This window comes from Elaeis guineensis, chromosome 2 (assembly GCF_000442705.2).
Source record: "Elaeis guineensis isolate ETL-2024a chromosome 2, EG11, whole genome shotgun sequence".
NCBI lineage: Eukaryota > Viridiplantae > Streptophyta > Magnoliopsida > Arecales > Arecaceae > Elaeis > Elaeis guineensis.
This window is the reverse complement of record NC_025994.2, coordinates 908,522-929,967: the sequence shown is the minus strand read 5'-3', so window position 1 is coordinate 929,967 and position 21,446 is coordinate 908,522. Positions and strand designations below refer to the sequence as shown.

General features: G+C 37.2%; 1 protein-coding gene across 1 annotated transcript in view; it reads left to right on the top strand.

Moving 5' to 3' along the window:
* LOC105034833 (uncharacterized) overlaps nt 1-19,435 on the top strand; it is a gene marked incomplete at its 5' end in the record, with an annotated part of 62,344 nt that extends 42,909 nt beyond the window's left edge. The window contains 6 exon segments of the mRNA XM_073251415.1: nt 17,372-17,473; nt 17,585-17,681; nt 17,808-17,936; nt 18,048-18,343; nt 18,425-18,565; nt 18,843-19,435. Coding sequence (XP_073107516.1) covers nt 17,372-17,473; nt 17,585-17,681; nt 17,808-17,936; nt 18,048-18,343; nt 18,425-18,565; nt 18,843-19,028 — 951 coding nt within the window.
* Between the last annotated feature and the right edge of the window lie 2,011 nt (nt 19,436-21,446).

Below are 21,446 nucleotides of genomic sequence, written 5' to 3'. Positions count from 1 at the left end.
TTGATATGCACCATACAGCTAGTACACATCCATACATGAGCTTTCAGCATCCCAATATTTGTATCGGTGCTGGTTTTGCATCGAAATAGTATAGTGCTGGATGTACCATCCTATTTCAATGGATTTTGAAATAATGGTATGGCCCTATGGGGTGCATCACACGATCTTAGTACCATACGAGGCCTTGGTTGACTCTTGTATTGACACTTGATATCAAGGAATGCCAAATTGTCCCGAATTGGATAATTCAGGCCCCAAAATGGACTATTTGCATATTACCCAATCTCAAAATAAACTAGGCCTAGCCCATTTGATCGGCCTAGAAGCATAGTGGAAGCCCAACCCCAAGAAACAAAAGAAGAGAGAATACAATAGGAAGAAAAACTCCCATCGTATTCGGATTGTTTTCCTCATGATTCCATTGGTGGAATTCGAATCCAAGGAGGATTCTGGCAACTCCTTTCGCTTTATTAAAGGGACCCCAAACCCCATCAAACCTCACCGCTAATCATCGTTGGAGAAGCCATCACTCCCTCTTTTTTTTCCAGATGTTCTTCACCACGCGTTGCCGCAAATCATGGCTAAACACCACCGGAATATGTGGTATAACCCTTCAATCCTTTAGATAATCTTCTTCCCGTGTTAACTAGCCTAAGACCTTAGAATTCGAGGTATTTGGTTGCTGGATTTTATCAAGAAAAAAAGATTCTGTCTTGGGATTTTTGATTTTTCCTTATTTTAGATTTGAACACCAGCTTATTTTTTCTTTTTCGACTATTTCCACAACTAGGGCTTGTCGCTGAGGCTTTGGTTGTAATCCATTGTGACAACCTACAGGTGTGGCCACAGCTCCAACCATCGAAAGATCATGGATCGTTGGGTATGGGACCAAAATCCCCATTTTGGTAAAGTTTGACTCTTTTGTTCCATTGCCAGTTGCTATCGCCGTCAACCAGCAGTAGGCACCGTCAGTTCCATCCTACCATCATCAGCCATAGCCACCACTGGCCTTGGAGCCTTCTCTATTTTGGGAAAAAGGGATCAATGAGTGCTTTATTTTGCAAGGGGAAACCAAGGAGGAGAAAGCAAAGAAAAAGAGAGGAGAAAACAAAAGAAAAAGAAAAGCGAGAGAGTCTCTCTTCCCTCTCTCCCCTGTCTTCACTTTTTCCCCACTCTCTCCAATTTCTCACTATAAATTATCATTAGAATTCTCTCTACTATCTCTCTTTAGATTGGTTCCCTCTTCGAGGGTTTTTTGGATCTTCTGGAATTGTCTTAATGGGTATAATTGATCCTAGTGAAGGGATCTTGAACCATAATCGCCAGACAGTGTGCCGGCATCCATCATGGCTAGATTGGATACCCCTAGATTTGATCATCCATGATATTTATTAAATCGTCTGTATATTAGTTTAATCATGATTTGATTAAATCATCTTGATCAGACTAATCGAAACAGCGAGCAATATCGTCTGATTAGTCTTGATTCATCTTGCTAATTTCTCTCTCTAATGTTCTCTCTATTTGATTTATGAATCCAGTGAACCGGCCCGTTGCTTTGAAACCGAATTGATCCGATATAGAGACTCCGAACCACCCTATTGGTTGGATAATATGTCCATACATCCAAGTCTTTGTCGAGTATCGCAAGTTGTAGTCTTTTTTGATCTCTATTAAGTAGTTATATTTTACTTGACTTGATTAGATGAAGCTACTTAATCAAATTGACCCCTAATGTCGAATGGTGTACCTACCTTCATTTTGACTTTTGTCAGGCATTAATAGATTTGGTCACCCTTAATCTCTGTTGAACCATCTTTTGTCTATCCTAATCATGATCATATAGAATTATCTTGATTAGACCAACTGGTATGTTGAACGTTACCGCTTTTGCCAGCCTTATAAAGGTGTCAGAACTTAGAATTTTATTTCTCAAATATTCATGGTTAAATTTTGATAAAAGAATATATTTTGAATAATAGGTTCTGAATGATCATCTCATGATTGATTGAATCTTTCGTTCATTGATTCTGCAAAGAAAAGTAATGAACTATCTTTTCAAGATATTTTATTTAATTAATTTATTTTGAAAGTAAATAATTAGTTTTTGATTTATCATTTGTGTAATTTATAAAACTATATTTGAATGAAGAGTGATTTGCAAATTTGAGATTTTTAAGAAACTATGGTTTATTGGCTTATCATGGAATATGCTATATTGTATGGAATTATGATATATATGTTATCTTGCAAAAGTGTTTGAATGCATCAGATTTGAGCACTCAGCCAAACTATGCTTTGGATCTCGCCAATAGGTTTATGCATTAGTTCTTTGGATCCTACCAATGGGGTTATGCATTGGTTCTTTGGACCTTGTGATGGCTATTATGCATTGGCATTGATTATTATTTAGATAATTATTTGTATTCTAGAACCTCTATAGGATATAAGTATGGTTATAGTCAAAGGCTATTGAGTTATAGGTGATTTGTTTTGAATAGAATTTATGATTATATATCAAGATTAATATTTCAAAGAATTTGATTTGCATAAATTAGCATGAAATATGTTTCTATATTTATTCATGACATTTATTTTTGAATACTATATCTTATGATAATATCTGAAAAATGTCTAGTGAGATATTCATTACTTGCTGGACTGTCGAGTTCTTTTCCTCTCCTTTCAGATTCAGATAATGAATTAAGGATGTAGGTATTGCTTGAGAGTGAGATTAGAGCGAGAATTGGTAGCATTTATATAGCTAGATTGAGATCTATTATTTTTAAATTATTAGTTGAGATTTGTTTGATGTAATACTTTGAAATTTGCTTATCAATTAGATTGGTTAATTAATTAAATTTTGAGTTTGAAATTAATCCCGCTATGATGTATTGATATCATGTTTGGAATGCCTTGCATGCTTGTGGAGAGAGTTTGCCATGAGTATGTGGCAGTTCCCATGACCCTTGGCTCGCAATTCTTAAGTTGGAGGTGTGACAATTAATATGATATCAGAGTATAAGTGGATAAATCATAATATGTAGAATCAGACATATGATGAGTATAGATGGGTAAAATGCTAGGGACATTGGGATATAAATATGTATTGATTATAATGTAAGTTATCTTAATGAATTTTCAAAGCTTTGTGATTATGTATCAAGAGATCACCAGAGAACTAGGATGGAATTGCTTTGTAGGGTTTGATTTATGATGGAAGGTTGGACAACTGTGGAATCACATTATGATAGTTGGATTTTGATGTAAATTAAATGCAAGAGGATGGAATTGCTTTATAGGGTTTGATTTATGGCGGAAGGTTGGACAACTGTGGAATCACATTATGATAGTTGGATTTTGATGTAAATTAAATGCAAGAGGATTGGCCATGGAACATGATCATGCATTGTGCTTATTTGTTTATTAGTTATTTGAGTGGACTCAGAAGCTCAAATTTGATATGGGGATATATTGTGATATTGTTTAGTTTTGAAATTAATTATTTAGTGACATATTAAGATTTATTTATAAGATATTATGCAAGGTTTAAGCTAAGAAAGATTTTTATGATCTTATTAGAATGTTCTTCAAGGTTTATACTGGAATATGGATCATGTATGAAGTTTGCATATAAAGAAAATTGCATTTCAGGATATTGCTAATGGGTCTATTTTCTTATTGAAGGAACTGATTTTATTTTTAGGTTTGAGAGTATCCATCTTGGTGGAGTCTTCAATAATTTTGATTATCATCTTTGGATCAAAATAATATATTTTATTTGTTTGTCAGAGACTAAGTGGTGCATGTGAAGTTCAATTGAAAAGAAATTGAACTTATGAGCTGATTTTAAGAGGTTTTGTCATTATTGTTGAAGTCACTAGTAAAATCTAATATGACAAGGAAAATTCTGATTCTAGAGGCTTACATGATTATCATGGAAGATTTTTGATAGATGTTAAAGATCTCGATGAAAAAAACCCTAGGGGAGATGATTGATGCACTATATTCATGTGCGATGATTTAAAGCCTTCTAATTTGTGGAGAATTAAGAAAATTCTTTTGATTCGTAATACTCATAGATGTTGGTTTTGAATCATGTAATTGAATTGACAACAGAATCAAGATTTAATTCATATTTATGTTGTAGTAGCCGTCCTCTATGGTTTGAATATCTCAATTGACTCAAGGGTTAATTTAGATGGTTGTGCTTGATGCTTATTAGGGATGGGATTTAAAAAGTTTCTCTTTAGCTTTAATTAGAATTTGAAATATTAGATCTTTTTCATTTAGAATATAGAGTAGTATTTTGGTTGAAGGCCAATTAGTGAATCCAAGGTGTTTCGGTGATTTAATTCAGTGTGTTCAGCAGAAGTATGGTAATTTGGATTATTTTGAACTGGTCGATCATATTAACTCTTTGAATTAGAAAGTTATGATAGATGATCTGATTTGATTTTTCTTGTAGAGGATTTCATTGATAAGAGGATAATATTTTTCATTTTGGATTATTCTATTGCTATGTGATTTTGACTAGTAGGTTCCTTTTCTACTAAGCTAAAAAAAATTTTAACATCTTGAGTTTAGGGCTAGTGGAGTATCGGTTCTTGATTCTGGATTTGAAATATTTTGGTATATGTTTTTTTCCTTCTAGATTCGAGGCTTATACTCAATGTATGTTATAGAAAGAATTTGAGATTATTTATCGATCTTAGATTTTATACTTGAATATTCATCTACTAAGAGTATATTAAAGTTTGTTTATGATCTTGTGATAGATCAATTAAATCAAGAGCGGTTGATGTTTTTGATAAGAAACTTGATTTCCTTACCTGGAATTAAGATACTGATTTCAATAACAAGAAATGAATGATTTTGATTCAGATCAACTCCTGAGATATTGACCTTTCCATTATGAAATGATTCAATGAGGAAATTACATCGAGGATTGGAATATCAAAATGTTCGAGGATGAGATTTGAATTATGAATTCTAAGTAAGAAATTTTGAAGATGAAATTTATTTTTAAGGGGGAAGAATGTAGTACCCGACCCCAAAATAAAGTGGGGTTGGTCCATTTGATCGGCCCAGAAGCATAGTGGAAGCCCAACCAGAAAGAAAAAAACAAATGAAGAGAAAGAATATGATGGGAAGGAAAAGCACCCAACATATTCGGGCTGTTTTCCTCATGATTCCATTGGTGGAATTCAAATCCAAAGAGGATTCCAACACCTTTCACTCTTTTAAGAGACCGCAAACCCCATCAAACCCCACTGTTAATCATCGCAGGAGAAGTTGTCGCTTCCTTCCTCTTCTTCTTTGGGATGTTCTTCATCATGTGCCTGGAAATCATGGCTAAATAACACCAAAATATATGGTATGACCCCTAAATCCTTTAGATAATCTTCTCCCCATCTTATCTAAGCCTAAGATTGTGGAATCCAGCTGGATTTGGTTGCTGGATTTTATCAAGAATAAAGATGCTCTATTATGGGGTTTGATTTTTCTTGTTTTAGATCTAAACACCAACTTATTTCTTCTTTTTTGACTATTTTCACAATCAGGGCTCGTCGCTGAGGCTTTAATCTTAATCCCTTGTGACAACCTATAATCGTGGTCAGAGCTTCAACCGCCAAAAGACCACAGGCCTTTGGATATGGGACCAAAATCCTTGTTTTAGAAAAGTTTGACTCTTTTGTTCCATCGCTAGCCGCTGTCGTCATTGACCAGCAATAGCTGTCATTGGTTCCATCCTTCTACCATTGTCGGCCATAGCCACCACCGCCTTCAAGCCTTCTTTGTGCTAGGAAAAGGGGATCAATTAGTCCCCTATTTTGCCAAAGGGGAAACCAAAGAGGAAAAAGAAAAAGAAAAGAAAAAAAGAAAAAGAAAGGTGAGAGAGTCTCTCTTCCCTCTCTCCTCTCTCTTCACTTGTTTCCCCACCCACTCTCTAATTTCTCTCTTTATAAATTCTCTCTAGAATTGTCTCTCCACTTCTCTAGATTGGATTCTTCTTCGAGGGTTTTCTCGATCTTTGAGAAGACTCTTAATGGGTATGATCGATCTTTTGAAGGGATCCTGAACTATGGTCATCGGATAGCATGCTAGCACCCATCTTAGCTAGATCGGGTACCATTAGATTTGATTATCCATAATTTTTATTGAACCATCTGTATATTAGTTCCGTCATGATTTGATTAAATCATTAAATCACCTTGATAAGATTGATAGAAATGCCAGATAGTTTTGCCTGATCAGCCCTGCTCCGTCTTGTTAATCTCTTTTTTAACATTCTCTCTACTTGATTTATGAATCCAATGATCCAGTCTTATTATGAATCTAAGTTGAGCCGGTAAAGAGATTTGGAACTATCCTATTGGTTAAGCAACATGTCCACATCATTCGAGTCTTTGTTGAGCATTGCAAGATCTACTTTCTATTGATCTCTATTAAGTAATTATTTTAAATGATCTTGATTAGGTGAAGCTATTTAATCAAATTGATCCCTGACTTGTTAGATGTATGTCCTAAAAGTCAATGTGGCTAACACATTGTAATAAATCTAGGACACAATTTTGTACTTAAATCATTGATTAATAAAAGGGCAAGTTTGTTTTCATTCAAGTGTGATGTATCCTTGAATCGTCCATGAAATTAACATTTCGATACATATTCTCAAAATGTTGAGAATTAGAGACATGTATATAATTTCTAAATGCTCTCGGTCATAGTATCATCATGAGAACGGTGTTCGATTTGGATAGACCGACACACGGATCGCTTCCTTCGGAGTAGAGTCTTGGTCTACAGTGTAGAGACACTGAGCGACGAGTATAGATAGTTGTTAGAGAATAACTAGTACTGAGCGTGACCATATGAGAGATCACTTAGATTTTTACTTGATCGTCAGTGATTGTCTCGATACTGTAGTTGTGTGAATGGTTCTTTGATCTATGATGGTACGATTGCTCGTAGTGAGACTATTAGAGTTTGACTAACACAAACATGATCTCAATGAGTCCTTGTAGTGGATGTTGATGACAGTTGATCTACTGTAGGAGTAGGACACGCATCTAGATGAAATTTATCGATCTTGATAGAGAGTAGTCCTATGGGATTTGAGAGGTTAAGTCCGAGAGTCTGTGGCCGCAACAGTGATTGATGGAAAAGAGTTTCCATAAGGATCGCAATTGGACTTGAGCTGATCGAATCTATCATATGATTGATGATGAGGTTTGACGATTTATCTATGATCTGCCATCTAATCAGGACTTACGATAGAGAGATTGAATCACATGTGAACTACACCTTGAGGTTCTTTTTCGATTCTACCGGATTGCCACTACATACTGCTATATGTTATTGGTGGATGGTGAAAGCTCATTAGGATTGCTCAGGATCGATAATTTTTGATGAGTTAGAGTAGAACTGTTTCGACTCATTGAAAAGAGTTTCAATGATACTATAATAAAGGTCATTGTATATCTCACTACCAGATAGAATTGAACCTATGAGGTCACACAACAAAGAGATTAGACTTGGAATAAGCAATTAGACTTATGAGTCTCAATTGGGTTTAGGGGTAACCTTGCTAGCACATGGTTGAACTCAATTTTTTCTTTACATTTGAATTTTTTATTTGATAAGATTAATTCAAATTTAATTACCTGCTAATAACCTAAATAAATTAAATTTATTGGGTTCTAATTGTTGGGTGCCTAGGGTTTTGGATGAAATGAATTAAGGGTTCAAACCCTTAATCAATTTCTTTGATAGTTTTGATTGGATGCCACTTGATTTGATCAAGTTGGACATACCCACCCATTAGACGACGTGTGGGACCAGCATGGAGCATCCCCTAGGCCCCATGTGGCGTGTGTATTTGTGGGTGCAAGGGCTCCAATAGTTGGCGCCAACAGGATCTTTTAAAGGAGATCAAATAACTAAAGGAATAAGGATTCCTAATGCAAGTAGGACTTATATTAAGTGGTTGTTTGGTTTTGAATAGGATTCAAACCTTATGCCTATTTAAAGAGGCCTTCTCTAAGGTTCCTAAGTAATGAATTCCAGCACCCTATGCATCCCTTAGAAGGTCCCCATGGCCCCTCTTTCTTCTCCTTTGAAGATCCAACGCCCAAGAGTTTGGGCATCCCATTCTCCACGCCCAAAAGGTGTTTGGGCGCTCCTTTGCTTGCTGGTTTTCAGACCTTGATTGCTTCATAATCAAGGAAAGAAAAGCAAAAGAAGAAGAGAAGAAGATCAAGGAAAATGATCAAAGAGTTGATCGCAATCCAGGCTTCGTTTAGATTCGCAGACTGATTTTTCTTAAAGAAGAAAAATCAATATCAAAGAGGACTGTTTCAGGCTGATCCTGAGTGGATATCCATAGAGGCCGGACACTTGCGTGGCTAAGGGAGAATCTACTCTTCTAGATTCAAATTTGAAGAAAAGATTTGCGAAAAAGATATGTGATCCGATCACATATTCAATTTCAGCATAAAATTCAGTATGTCTTCAATTTCAGTATATGAAGTAGATTCTAGTGTTCTATGTTTTATGCATGCATGATGTAAATTAAAAGATATTTTAATTTTCTATTTTGCTGCATTGTTTCGAAAATTTTTTTTTGAAACATATATGCATGCCCCGATACGAAATTCCAACATGACTATCGAATGGTGTACCGGCTACTTTGACTTTTGTTGAGTATTAATAAATTTGATCACCCTTGATCTTTGTTGAACCATCTGTTTTCTATTCTAATCATGATCGGATAAAATTATCTTGATTAGACTGACCTAGGATTTTATTTCTTAAATATTCATGGTTAAATTTTGATAAAAAAATATATTTTGAATTATAGGATCTGAATGATCATCTCATGATTGATAGAATTTGTCGGTTCATTATTTCCGCAAAGAAAAGTAATGACTATCTTTTTAAGAATTTTATTTAAATAATTATTTTGGAAGCAAATAATTAGCTTTGAGTCATGTCATTCATGAAACCATATTTGAAGAGAGTGCAAGATTTTGTCCCGATGGGAAAGCGGGCATCCTAGCCATCCTATCTTGTTTTTGTGAGAAAATGGGATTGGAACTCCAAAACTGATCCATGGGAGAGAAGAAAAAAAAGAAAAGAAGGAAAGCAAGAAAAATGAAGAAAAGAAAAAAAAATGAAAGGAAAGGAAAAAAATGAAAAAAGGAAAGGAAAGGAGAAGAAAAGAATGAAAAAGAAAAGGAAAGAAAGGAAGGTAGAGAAAAAAAAGAAGGAAGAAAAGAAAGAAAAAAAAGAAAATATGGAAGAAAGATGGAGGTTATCTATCAAGATGCATGAATGGGATTGCTGTCAGGATGGAATGGGATAGTGGGGCATCTCATTCTATAGAGAATCGGGATAACTTTGTTCCATGAGATTTGAAATCTTGGGAGAGTGATTTGCAAATTTGAGATATTTGGAAAATTATGGTTTATTGGCTTGTTATGGAATATGCATATGTTGAATGGTATGATATATATATATATATATATATATATATATATATATATATATATATATATATATAGCAAAAGTGTTTTGATATGCATCTGAGTTGAGCATTCAGTCCAACTATGCTCTAGACCTTGCTAATGGAGGTTATGCATTGGTTTTCTGGACCTTGCCAATGGTGGTTATGCATTGGCACTCTTGATTATTATTAAGATCATTGTTTCTGTTCTGGTCCATCACAGGATATAAGTGTGGTCATAATCGAAGAATGTTGAGTTATATGTGATTTGTTTTGAATTAGATTTATGATTATGTATTTATATGAATGTTTAAAAAAATTTGATTTGCATAAATTAGCATGGAATATGTTCCTATTTTTATTCATGGCATTTTTTTTGATATCATATCTTATAGTAATATCCAAAATATCTAGTTGAGGTATTCACTATTTATTGGGCTATCGAGCTCATTATCTCTCCTCTCCTTTCAGATTCAAATACTGAATTGCGGATATAGGTATTGCTTAGGAGTGAGATTAGAGCGAGAATTGACGGCATCTACATGACTGAGATCTATTATTTTTACATTATTAGTTGAGATTTATTTGATGCAAGACTTTTAAATTTAGTTATCAGTTAGATTGGTTAATGAATTGAATTTCAACTTGGAGTTATTTAAATTAATTCCACTGTAATGCATTGATTTTGCATTTGGAATGTCTTGCATGCTTGTGGAGAGATTTCTCCATGAGTTTGAAGTGATTCCCATGATCTCTGGCTCGTAATTCTCGGGTTGGGGGCGTGACAAGTTGGTTATCCGGATGATTCAGCCAGTTGATCTACTTTTAGAATCATATTGGTTTTTGAATAAAAACTCCTCTTGATCCTCTCTCTTGATTCTCCTCTCATGATGTTCTGCTTTCCCTCTCTCCCTCCCTTTCGATTCTCCTCTCTTGATCTTCCTCCCCCCTCTCGATGCTCTGCAATGACAACAGCTTCACGATGATGATGCTGGTTGGGGTTAGGCTTCGTTCCACTATGATGATGACTCCATGGGTAGTGTTAGGGTTTCATCATTGCTATCAATAAGGTACACATCTCTCCTCCCTTCCTCTCTCTTGATTCTTCTCTCCCTCTCTCTCCCCTCAATTCTCCTCTCTCAATTTCTCAATCTTCCTTTCCTCTTTCCCTTCTCTCTCCATGCTCTATGACGGTGATGACTTTGTGACGATGATGTTGGCTAGGGTTAGAGTTCCATGAAGATGATGACTTTATTGCTAGGGTTAGGGTTCCATCACCATTGTCACAAGGGTTGCCCCTCTCTCTCTCTCCCCATCCCTCTCCCCCCTTTCCTCTCCTTCCTCACCCCTCTTCCTCCCCCTCCCCTTGCTTGCGGTATGCTTTGGCTCGACATTGTACAAACCAATATCGTACTGAACTTGTCACGACCGATACTGCAATGACCTAATACCCCCCTAAAAAGACTAGCCAAAAGATGTTACTTGGATTCTTTAGCCCTGTATAAATGCCCAAGATCTATCTAGTGCCTAGTTGATATGGGACTAAATATGTGCTTGTACAGATCCTCACATACTCTCCCTATTTAAGTCTGGCATTCTTGTCAAGTTAAGGGTTCAAATTCATTCAAATTTAATCATAAACACCATGATTAGTCCATGGTCAGCCTAGCTGAACTTGTGCTGCAGTGTCTCCTCGTCCACATAGGCCATGGGTTGAGTCTACTCCGATACGATTTGTGGCAATCGAAGATCTCATGCAAAAGGACTCATCAAAAAGTGTTATTTAAGTTTTTTGGTCTTGTATAAGTATCCAAGATCTACTCGACACATGGCCAATGTGGGAGTAAACACATGCCTGCATAGGTCCAGGTACGACTTTTGGTATTGGTTTTGCAAACCTTGCTTGATGTAGTTGTTGTGTTGGTTTTAACAACATATTGTGTTGTGTATGGGGCATACTTTACTAACCTAACTCATCAGGTAAGGTACCTATCCTAGGTTTGGCACCAAGACCTGGGTGAATAATTTGAATTATAGAAAGCATGAGAGAAAACAGAGGGAGATGAGAGTTGGAAGGTGAAAAATTTATGCCCTCCTAACTTGAAGCAACAAAAATAGTAAGAGGTGATGCCAGTCTTGGGTGATCAATGGAGTTGTATATGCATATAAAGATTTGCCATACTAGTCGGTACTAATACATATTGATGGTACCATATAGTACTAGTACCAAATTGGTATGCAGTATGAAAAACCTATCAACACATAATAGGATGGTACTAGCATAGGATCCAGTACCAAGATGGTGAACCTTAAGCATATATGCCTTTGCTTTCTAGGTATAGTTGGTAATGACAAGCAAAAGTCTAGAGTTTGCTCAAGTTGTAGCAAATCTCAAGTTGGAGGCTTGGAGAAAGGTAAAGGTCCATTGGTGCTTGATTTCAATTGAGGATGGTGTTAATGCTAGATGCTTGGACTATAGAATGTGTGCTTTCTTTACCCCCTGCATTCAATAGAATAATTGAAGAAAAGTGTTGTTATACCTTTTTTTTTGGGGATTTTGCTGGTGAAGGATGTGGTATGAAATTCTTACTAAAGAACACCAGCAAGACAGTACCTTCATCAACAAGAATGTCTCCATTGTTTGTCATGGAGTTAATGAATCACTTTTTCATTAGTCATTCACATGATGGTTCAATATTTAATTTTCAATTATTTGATGTATCATTAATTAATCAAATTGTTTTAATGCAACCTGATTGCTTGCTTTTGCTCCATTTCTGTCAATCAGCTTCTTTGATTTTCTGTCTTGTTTTAGGTTTATGCAGTGCTACATGCACTCATCATCCAACTTAAGGAATCTACACTAGATCTTTATTGGCGAGTTGGGTATGTATCAAACAATAAGATACTTCTCTAGTGCCTCAGTTGCAGCTTTTAAAAACTGGTGGAGAGTTGAGATCTTCAAATAAACTTACCACAAGGACTTCAGAAGTTATGGTTATATAGGGCCCAATATTCCCCACCCCAAACCAACCTCATTGGCATGGTTGGTCTAAAGCCAGCCTCATCAAATTGGTTTCAGGTCACGATAAGTTATAATTTTGCAAGGCCCACTAGGTTCGGTTGGTCGGTTACAGACTTATAGGTATATTGGGGGACAGAGGTTATGAGTCCTAGACAAGTACCAACAATTCTACAAGCTAATCTTTCCTCTTAAAGAAGTTATAGAGCAAGGTAACACATGACATCATCAACACCACACAATTTGTTGATTTCATAATTCAATAAGCATCACCCATAGAGCAAGCGAATTATATCCCCGAACTCATTTACACAGGAAACCCAATTAGAGTCATCTCCTTTGAAAAGATTCGCAACGAAAGATATGATCATTTGTTGATTTCATAATTCAATAAGCATCACCCATAGAGCAAGCGAATTATATCCCCGAACTCATTTACACAGGAAACCCAATTAGAGTCATCTCCTTTGAAAAGATTCGCAACGAAAGATATGATCACATCATGACCAAACCTTAAATCTGAAGGCAGATAAGAATGAAGCAAAGAAAGGGCAATGTTAGATTATCTCATTCAACCTTGAGGCCGTCATGAATCCTATGGTCAACCTAATAGATGAGGCTGTTCTTGAGGATGTCATCATTAACACTATCCAGCTCCTATGCAAGGGTCTTGTCCATGGAAATTAACGCAAGCTTTAAAGAGCAAAAGCTTTGCATCACCACTTGGTTGATGTGGTCACCATTTGGGGTAGACCTATTCTTTGACTATCATGCTCCCGACCTGAGATCGTAAGCCAAGGATCATGGCAACCGCTGCATACTCATGGAGAACTCCCTACAAATATATAAGGCATTTCATTATGATATCGTAAAGCAACAGCAAAATAAAATTCAAATAATTAATGTTCAACTTCATTTTAAATAACTAAATTAAATGTATTACGAAAAGATTTTTCATGTTCTTGCATCAACTTCAAGAAATCCTAATCTAAAATAAAGATATCAAATTATGCTTCTAATTTTCTTTCCTAAATCAAATTTTCGAGTCAAGTTAGTCTTCTAAATTTGTAAAACCGTAAAATATAGAGTGATGAGCTAGACAATCTAGTAAGCAATGTATGCTTTAGCTAGATAAATTAAGCAATAATAATATACTAAAAATAAGCATGCAAGGGTATCAATTCAGAATATATAATACTAATCCAATAATATGCATGCAAATTCAATCTTTTCAAAATTCATTTTCAAATTCTTCATTCATAAATCAATTTTTTTCAAAACATCCGGTTCATCTCAGCAGCTATGAACTAATTCAAAGTGCCACTGCATAACCCCCACCGATAGGATGTCGATGTACCAGCGCACAATCTCCACTGATAGTGTGTCGATGTACCAGCGCACAATCCCTACCGATAGGATATCAATGTACTAGCACACAACCTCCACCGGAGAGTATCGATATGCCAGCATATAATCCCCATTGGCAGGATTTCGATATATAAGCTACGAGTCAAAATCCATCTCGATTCAAATCTCTTTCGGATAAAATCAATTTCGTATTTAAATTGAACAATACACAAAATCATCTAAAATCATAAACAATCGATCATAACTTCATAATGAAATAAATGCCTTCCATAATGCATCAATAGTATTCTATAATAGATTTAACAAACAAAAATCATGCTTTATATTCACAAATCACAAATAATATGATTCAAAATCAATGATATAAATACTATATAATTTGTCGATAAATCTAGAAAAAGAGTTGCATTACTTATCTCTCATGTACTCCAACAAATTCATATAATATCATAATTTTTTTTCAGAATCTTTAGTTCATAGTCAGATCAGTGTCCCCTTGTTGGACATCTTCTTGTCGAGATAACTATACCCCTAAATTGATCAACATGTTGCTTAGCGATCAAAAATCAATTCGATCGAATAATTTCATTCAATCAAGATCAGATTAAGATACAATTGGCTCCATAGAGATCAAATAGATCAAATCTGATAGTATCCCGATTCGACTAAGGTGGATGCTGGCATGCTATTCGACGATCATGGATCAGGATCCTTCAATAAGCTTAATCAAAATCATCAAAAGCAAGTCTTTTACTTGATCGATCTTAGAGAGAAGTTTCATAGAGAGAAACTTGTAGAAAGAAAGTGGGATTTTTCTAAAGATTGGAGAGAAAAACAGAGAGAAAGTGGAGAGAGTGGGAAGGAGAGAGGGAAGAGAGAAACTCCCTCTTTCTTTTTCTTTTTTCCTTTTTCCTTTATACTTTTTCTTTTCCTTTTTTTCCTCTTCCTCTTGGTTTCATGGTAAAGCAGGGGATTGTTCTCCCTTTTACTCTCGGAATGGGGGGTCACCGCTGGCATGGCTGTGGTCGGCGGCGGTTGGGGCTACGACAGCACGGCCCGAAGATCCCAAGTGGTGGTCGGCGATGACCACCGACATCGGAAAAACCAAAGGAAGGTGCAGAAAAGTTGGAGAAAACAAGGGATCTTTCTTATCTCAATTTTCCAGTGAAGTTGGCGGCCGAAGATGTTACATAAAGCTATGGGAAGAAAGGGGAGAGAGAGTGGAAGGTCAGGGCTCACCTTGGACTTCAGTGAGCTCTCCACTGATTTTCCAACAACACGATGAAAGGTCATGACAGACTTGGAAAAAAAAGACTTCTCCGGCGATTGATCCGATGGCCAATGGTGGGGGATTTCACAATGGACTTGGTCCCTTTGAAAAGAGGTGGTGGGGGGAGTTGGACTCCTCCCCGGCCTCTATCATCGACTCTGATTGGGAGTCCAATGGAGGAAATTTCAATGGAAGAGAGGATTCCTGTTGAGTGTCCTCTCTGTTTTTCTTTTTTTTGTTGAGCCTGCTTTAAGATTCGTGCAACTAGATCTTTGATTGATTGGGGTATTACACTGGCTCTCAAGAATTCCCTAAAAGAGTGTGGTGCAAAAGCACCAAGTTTTGGCAATGGGAGGCACAAATAAGAATGAAGGTTAAGGTCTGGCTCAGGGAATGCCGTACCGGACCAAACCGTCCAGTACGGGGCATGCCGAACTGTACCGCGGAGAATCGAGATGGTTCCGGCATGAAAAATGGCACATGCCGGTGTCGGAAAAGAAAAGAGAAAAAGAGGAAGAGAGAGGAAGAAAAAGAGGGAGGGGGTCCGTCGGAGGGGCCGCGGGAGGGCCTCTGGCGGGCTGTCGTGGCCGTCGGGTGGCGTAAACGCCTCCTACAGCTCCACAGCGTGAAACAGGGGCGACCCACCCCTAATTTTCATATTTTTTTTAAAAAAATATTTTTTAAATGAAGTCGGCAAAAGTGATGCCGGCAAACCCAATGCTGGCTTCATTTAAAAAAATCTTTTTTAAAAAAAATACGGAAGCAGGGGTGGATCGCCCCTGTTTCACGCTGCGGAGCCACAGGGGGCGTAAACGCCGCCTGTGGGCCACGGTGGCCCGCTGGAGGCCCTCTGACGGCCTCTCCGGCGGACCCCCCTCCCTCTTTTTCTTTCTTCCTCTCTCGCTCTCTATATTTCTCTCTTTTTCTCTTTTTCTTCTCCGGTTCGGCTCCATTTTCCTTCGTCGGTTCGCCTCGGTTCGAAACGGAATGGAGATGTGTTGAACCGTACCGCGGCTGGCCGATACGACCGTCGGTATCGGTTCCGCAAACCTTGGTCTGGCTGCTTGGTTCGTCAATTAGAAGAAGAAATGAAGTAGGAAGTATGTATTTGGTTGGTCCAATTTCCTTAATGCCCTTTGTAAAATTCATTGAAGACATGATTCTTCAATAAGCAACTGATACTTCGTGAGAATTTGGTGATTATAAGAAGAAAACTTTGTCGATGTATTTTATGATTTTTATATATAATGGTCAAATGTCGACTCCAGGTCAGATTGCAGAAGTAGATGCACATAATATTGGCCCAGTAGGTCAAGATGGGACACACCTTTCCTACACCTAGTCCCAAGTCTAAAAATTTCTATGGGAATATATTTAGACCCAAAGATTACTATGGTCAGTTCTAGGCCTAGATGAGAAAGTTGGATGGTTGATTTTAAATTGATAGCCAGTCAAAAAATATGTCAAACAATGAAATGGATCCAAATTTAATAGCTTTACCCAAAATAGTTGGGAAAAGTCTGGATGGTTGTGGTTTTGGTATCTTCAGACCCCACCCACTCCATGAGTCATTGCATCCTCAGCAAGTCTAGTTAGAGCTTAGAGTCTATGGTTCTTACGGACAGCCCTCATTAGAAGTGTGCTTTTGTTGCCTGTATTGCTTTGTTAAGGATGTTGGTACTAAAATCACTTTGCGAAATGCCATCTTTCTTGCATCATTAGGCTAAATTTGTTGTTCAGATGAGGAGCATGTGTATTGAAAGTTTTTGACATTTTATATCTTTTAATTCATTTGTTATATGGACACTATTTGTTGAAAAAAAATTATTTTCTTAGTGCATCCAGTCTACCGGATATATTTATACTAATGATATAATTTAATTTATTGATCTCACATCCTGTTTGTCTCTGATTTTTGCTTCTAGTTGCTTTCCTTTTCTTTCATATCTAAATAGTCTTTTTTTTTTTTCCAATTTACCTACTGTTAGCTTTTTCAAACTTCTTTTTCCAACTGGTTCTTATTAGTCCATAAAAATGAAATTCTGTCCCTTTGAGTTGAGCTGCATGAAGTTATTACTTGTGAACTTTTATTATCACTCAACTCTTGTATATATTATTAGCGATCTAGTTGAAATGGAGTATGTTCTGTATTTAATTTATACGTTTGCTTTGGTAAAATTCAGCTGGTGTTCTTTTGTACTAGGTTCTCTTTCCAATTATGGAATCTCAACTAAGGCATGCAACACAAGGTCGTGATATACTGAAGATGAAGTTATGCTTATTTGCTATTTGTACATCGCTTGTGGTACAAAATCATTCAATTCTTTTGTATAGGAAGTTCTATTACTGCATTCTGAAAACCAGGATTCTTCTAATGCCATCTTCTAATTGTCTCTTTGTGCATCAACACGTTCAGGCAAGGGACAGTGACTCTGCTTTTCACCCTGCTATACATAGAATCAGGAAGATACTTGAGATGGTATTGTTGTGGCCTTCATTTGATGCTGATGAAGGTATAATAATGCTGGCACTTCGAGTTTTATTCATAGATTAGATGATTAGTTTAGGGCAATGTCACAATTGGTGCTGACAGACCATGATACTTTGTTTTGAAAACTGCTTACTGTTCTACATTGCAGTTTCCCAAGTACAGCATGGATGCATTGATTGTTTAGCATTGATGATATGTGTTGAAGTAAAAGCCCTAGAAACTTCAAAAGATTTTTCTAGAAACTGGCTCAGCATTTCTCGAGATGCGAGCTGTCCTGGTTGGTTTCACAGCTTCAACAATTCGCTCTGAGTCTTTACAATGTTTTTTATATTTTTTTATTAATTTACTTTTTTTAATATCTTTTTAACCTACATAAGCATAAATACAGGATGCCATACTTCAACAAGTTCTGTTCTCACTTATGTTATCCAGAGATTGACAAACAATGAGCTTTACGATGTCTCAGTGAAAAACAACATGAGTACATGTCATGAGGAAAGCTTTGTAATTGATATGTCGCATGGAACATCTCTTGCGACAATTGATCTGTCCACTATCTCCACCTCAATTCCATTTCGCTTATGCATGGCCAATGTTCTCATTAGTGCTTGCTTGAAGGTTTCAAATTCCGGAAAAAGTTTATTTGCTTGTAAAGTTCTTCCATCTGTCATTTATGCTGTAGAGGTGGGTGCTCAAGATCCTGGATATTTATTATTTGTTTTTGTTTATGCAAGATTGTAATTACTCAATGTTGCTTGAACACAGTCGATAGCATGTTCAGATGTTAGAGCTGGATGCATTGAGGTCCTTTTTTCAGCAGTATATCACCTCAAGTCATCAGTAGTTCCTTTCTCTTCAGATCTGTTCAATCTTTCGGTCAAAGCACTCAAAAAAGGATCAAATAAGGTATGTCAAACCAGATAGCCCTTATCTTTATAATTTGTTTCTGTCTTATCTTTATAATTTGTCTCAAAGAGGTTTCTTGTTTTCCGGTTAAAATCCTTGTGGTACAAGTTTTGCATGCTTTGCTAATGACGACAAAAGCCACCTGCAGTTAATAGAATCTGAGCACCTATGATAGTTGTTATTTTGAAGGCCTTCATAACTTCACTGGAGATGATAAAATATTGCATTTAACCGCTGCATATGTCAACCTTCTCATAAGTTCACTTCGGTTTACTAGGAAAAACTTGCAGCGGCAAAACTAATGGCATCGCTTATGGCTAGTGAGGATGAGATTATTGCCGCTATATCAGGTGGCCTATTAGAAGCAAAGTCTGTGCTCGAAAAAGCTGCCACGAAGGCTTCATTCTCAGAACTGCAGCAACTGTGCAAGAAACTGTTGGCATGTCTGTCTTCCGTTAATTGATGTCATATGACTGGTTTATGAGGCACAGGGTTAACATGTATAGCAAGGACAGGCAATTCTACAGTTCTAAAACTTCAATTTTATTTATAGCTTGGAAGCAATTTCAATGCTCAATGTTTTAGTCATTTGTGCTGCTACATAAGAGAATGAGTTATCTACATCCTAGTGTATTGATTACCGCATCGGTGAGTGCTGACTGCTCAGGCCACTGCTGCTCTCACTTTCCATTGATTTTGTTTGTAGATTTTGCAAGAGCTGGTATTAGCAATCCCTATACATGAGATTTCCGCTGGTGATCTCAAGGTGCAGCTATGTTCCGATAGAATATTGTAATAATATTTTCAGAATTTATTCTTTCAGAATATGTAAAGCCCTTCTAATCCACTACATGCCACCATTTTGAGTTATCCAAATATTCTTTGCATCATGAATCCACGTTTGTCAATCACCACCGTTCTCACCTTTTCCACTTTCTTTTACTAAGCTGACAGCTCCCGGCGACACTATCAATTTCCACCGTCCGCTTTCCCCCTCATGAAGGGGCCAATGACTTGGGCATCCTGAAGTCATCATCCACTCCAACTGCCATCAATCTTGCCAAGCTCAATCAAACTTGCTAAATCCAAGTTGCCTCTTGGGAAACAAATTTGTCCTGGAGAATCAAGTTCCTCATCAATGTGAATACCACAATTTTATCATGAAATTGGTCAAGTTGATGAATAGAGTTAAATTGTGAATCCATAATATCATATCATGGACTTGTGAGGAAATGGTTCACAAGCACCTTGTCTGATGAGTTGCTTTGGTCGGCAAACAGCTTGATTACCTTTGTAGGGTGTGGAGTACATTAAGAACATATTTACACGTCAATGACTAATGCGGGAGTTTGAAGGATCGTCTCTTACTTTGAAGTATAGCAATTCAGGCCGGTTTGTGATGAGTTGAATATTATTGGTAAGCTAGCAGATGATCAGCCAAGATATTTTCTTTGCCCATTGATACAGCCTCTCACACTACAACCAAGTTAAAGCCTGCATCCTGCATATGGCGAAGTTCCTTTTGCTGCAGAGTGAAATTATTCCTTTGTTGCAAACTCATGAATTAATGAACAAAAGTCACAATGGTGATGTTAAACACAACGGCTTTCTGTAACATCAACATTTATTTGGCGGAGAAAAGAACTCTAAGAAAATGACAATCAATTGGAACAAACGACGCAGTATTTGCGTTCAACAAAGGTGCCACTTTCCTCCAGCTTTAAAGTTCTGTAAACCAACTGAAGACCACTGAAATCAAGGATGAGGTTGTTGCAATCTCGGAATTGATGAGATGCAGTGGTGACCAGTCAAACCTGCAAGAAATGTGGTTATGATTTAGTAGGCTCTTGTTTAAGTATGCTTTCAGACCAAGGTCTAACATATGGCGCTGCACCCTTAAGGCTAATGCAAGCCTTTAGGCATGGGAGACATTCCTGTACTCAGTGCCACCAAGAAGGATGCCATGCTCAAGGCTTTGTGGAGGGGAGCCTATATGAAGGATACCATGATATTGGGGAAGGGTGAAGGTGTTGGCACGAAATGGGATTGTGGGCAGGGATCGATCTCTAAGGTTGAAAAAGGATCAAATACAGATTGAATATTGGTATATCCACATCCTTGTCCATATTTCCAGCAGGTACAAATCTGTGTATATATAGATATCAAGATTAGCATCCATAATTTGTTCTAAATGGATACCAACATGATTTGGATATCAATATCTATATTTATCTTAAACGGATATGAATACAAATGCATATAAGTTGCATATTATTTACATTAAAAGTGAATTTTAAGTATATTTAAATAATGAATACTACTGGGTACGCCATTCATGTTGAAGACACATGGCAACGGTGGTCTTACTTTGGTTCGGTCTGATCCCTACCCCTCAAGATCACCACCACAATGTCAATCGATGGTGAATGAGTACAATTCCAGTGGTAAATATGTCATCTCAAAATTGTGAAGGAAGCTACGCCTAAAGAAGTTCAATACGAATGAAGTAGCGGGCCTCACTCTAGACCCCGTCAATCCCCATTCTCTCACTGACACTTTCGAATGAAGCTCTTGTAATTGGTGGAGGAAGGCCTAGCCAATCCCAACTTCAGCCACCAACCCCAACTTCAGCTGTTGGACCTGATTTTGGCTATCCCTCGCAACTCCGCCTGCAGGTCTCGAGCCATTGGCAATAGGGTAACACCTGAGCATTAGACAGATTCAAGAAAAGACCTGAGCCCAATATCATCTCCAATCGAAGGATCTTACGCTGATACCCACTTCCAGCTGCAAGCTACTCTTTCCTCACTACTAATCAGCTACCGCATTTGAAAAAATCAACTTCCATCACATCAAGTCACATCACCCCATGAGGGGCCAT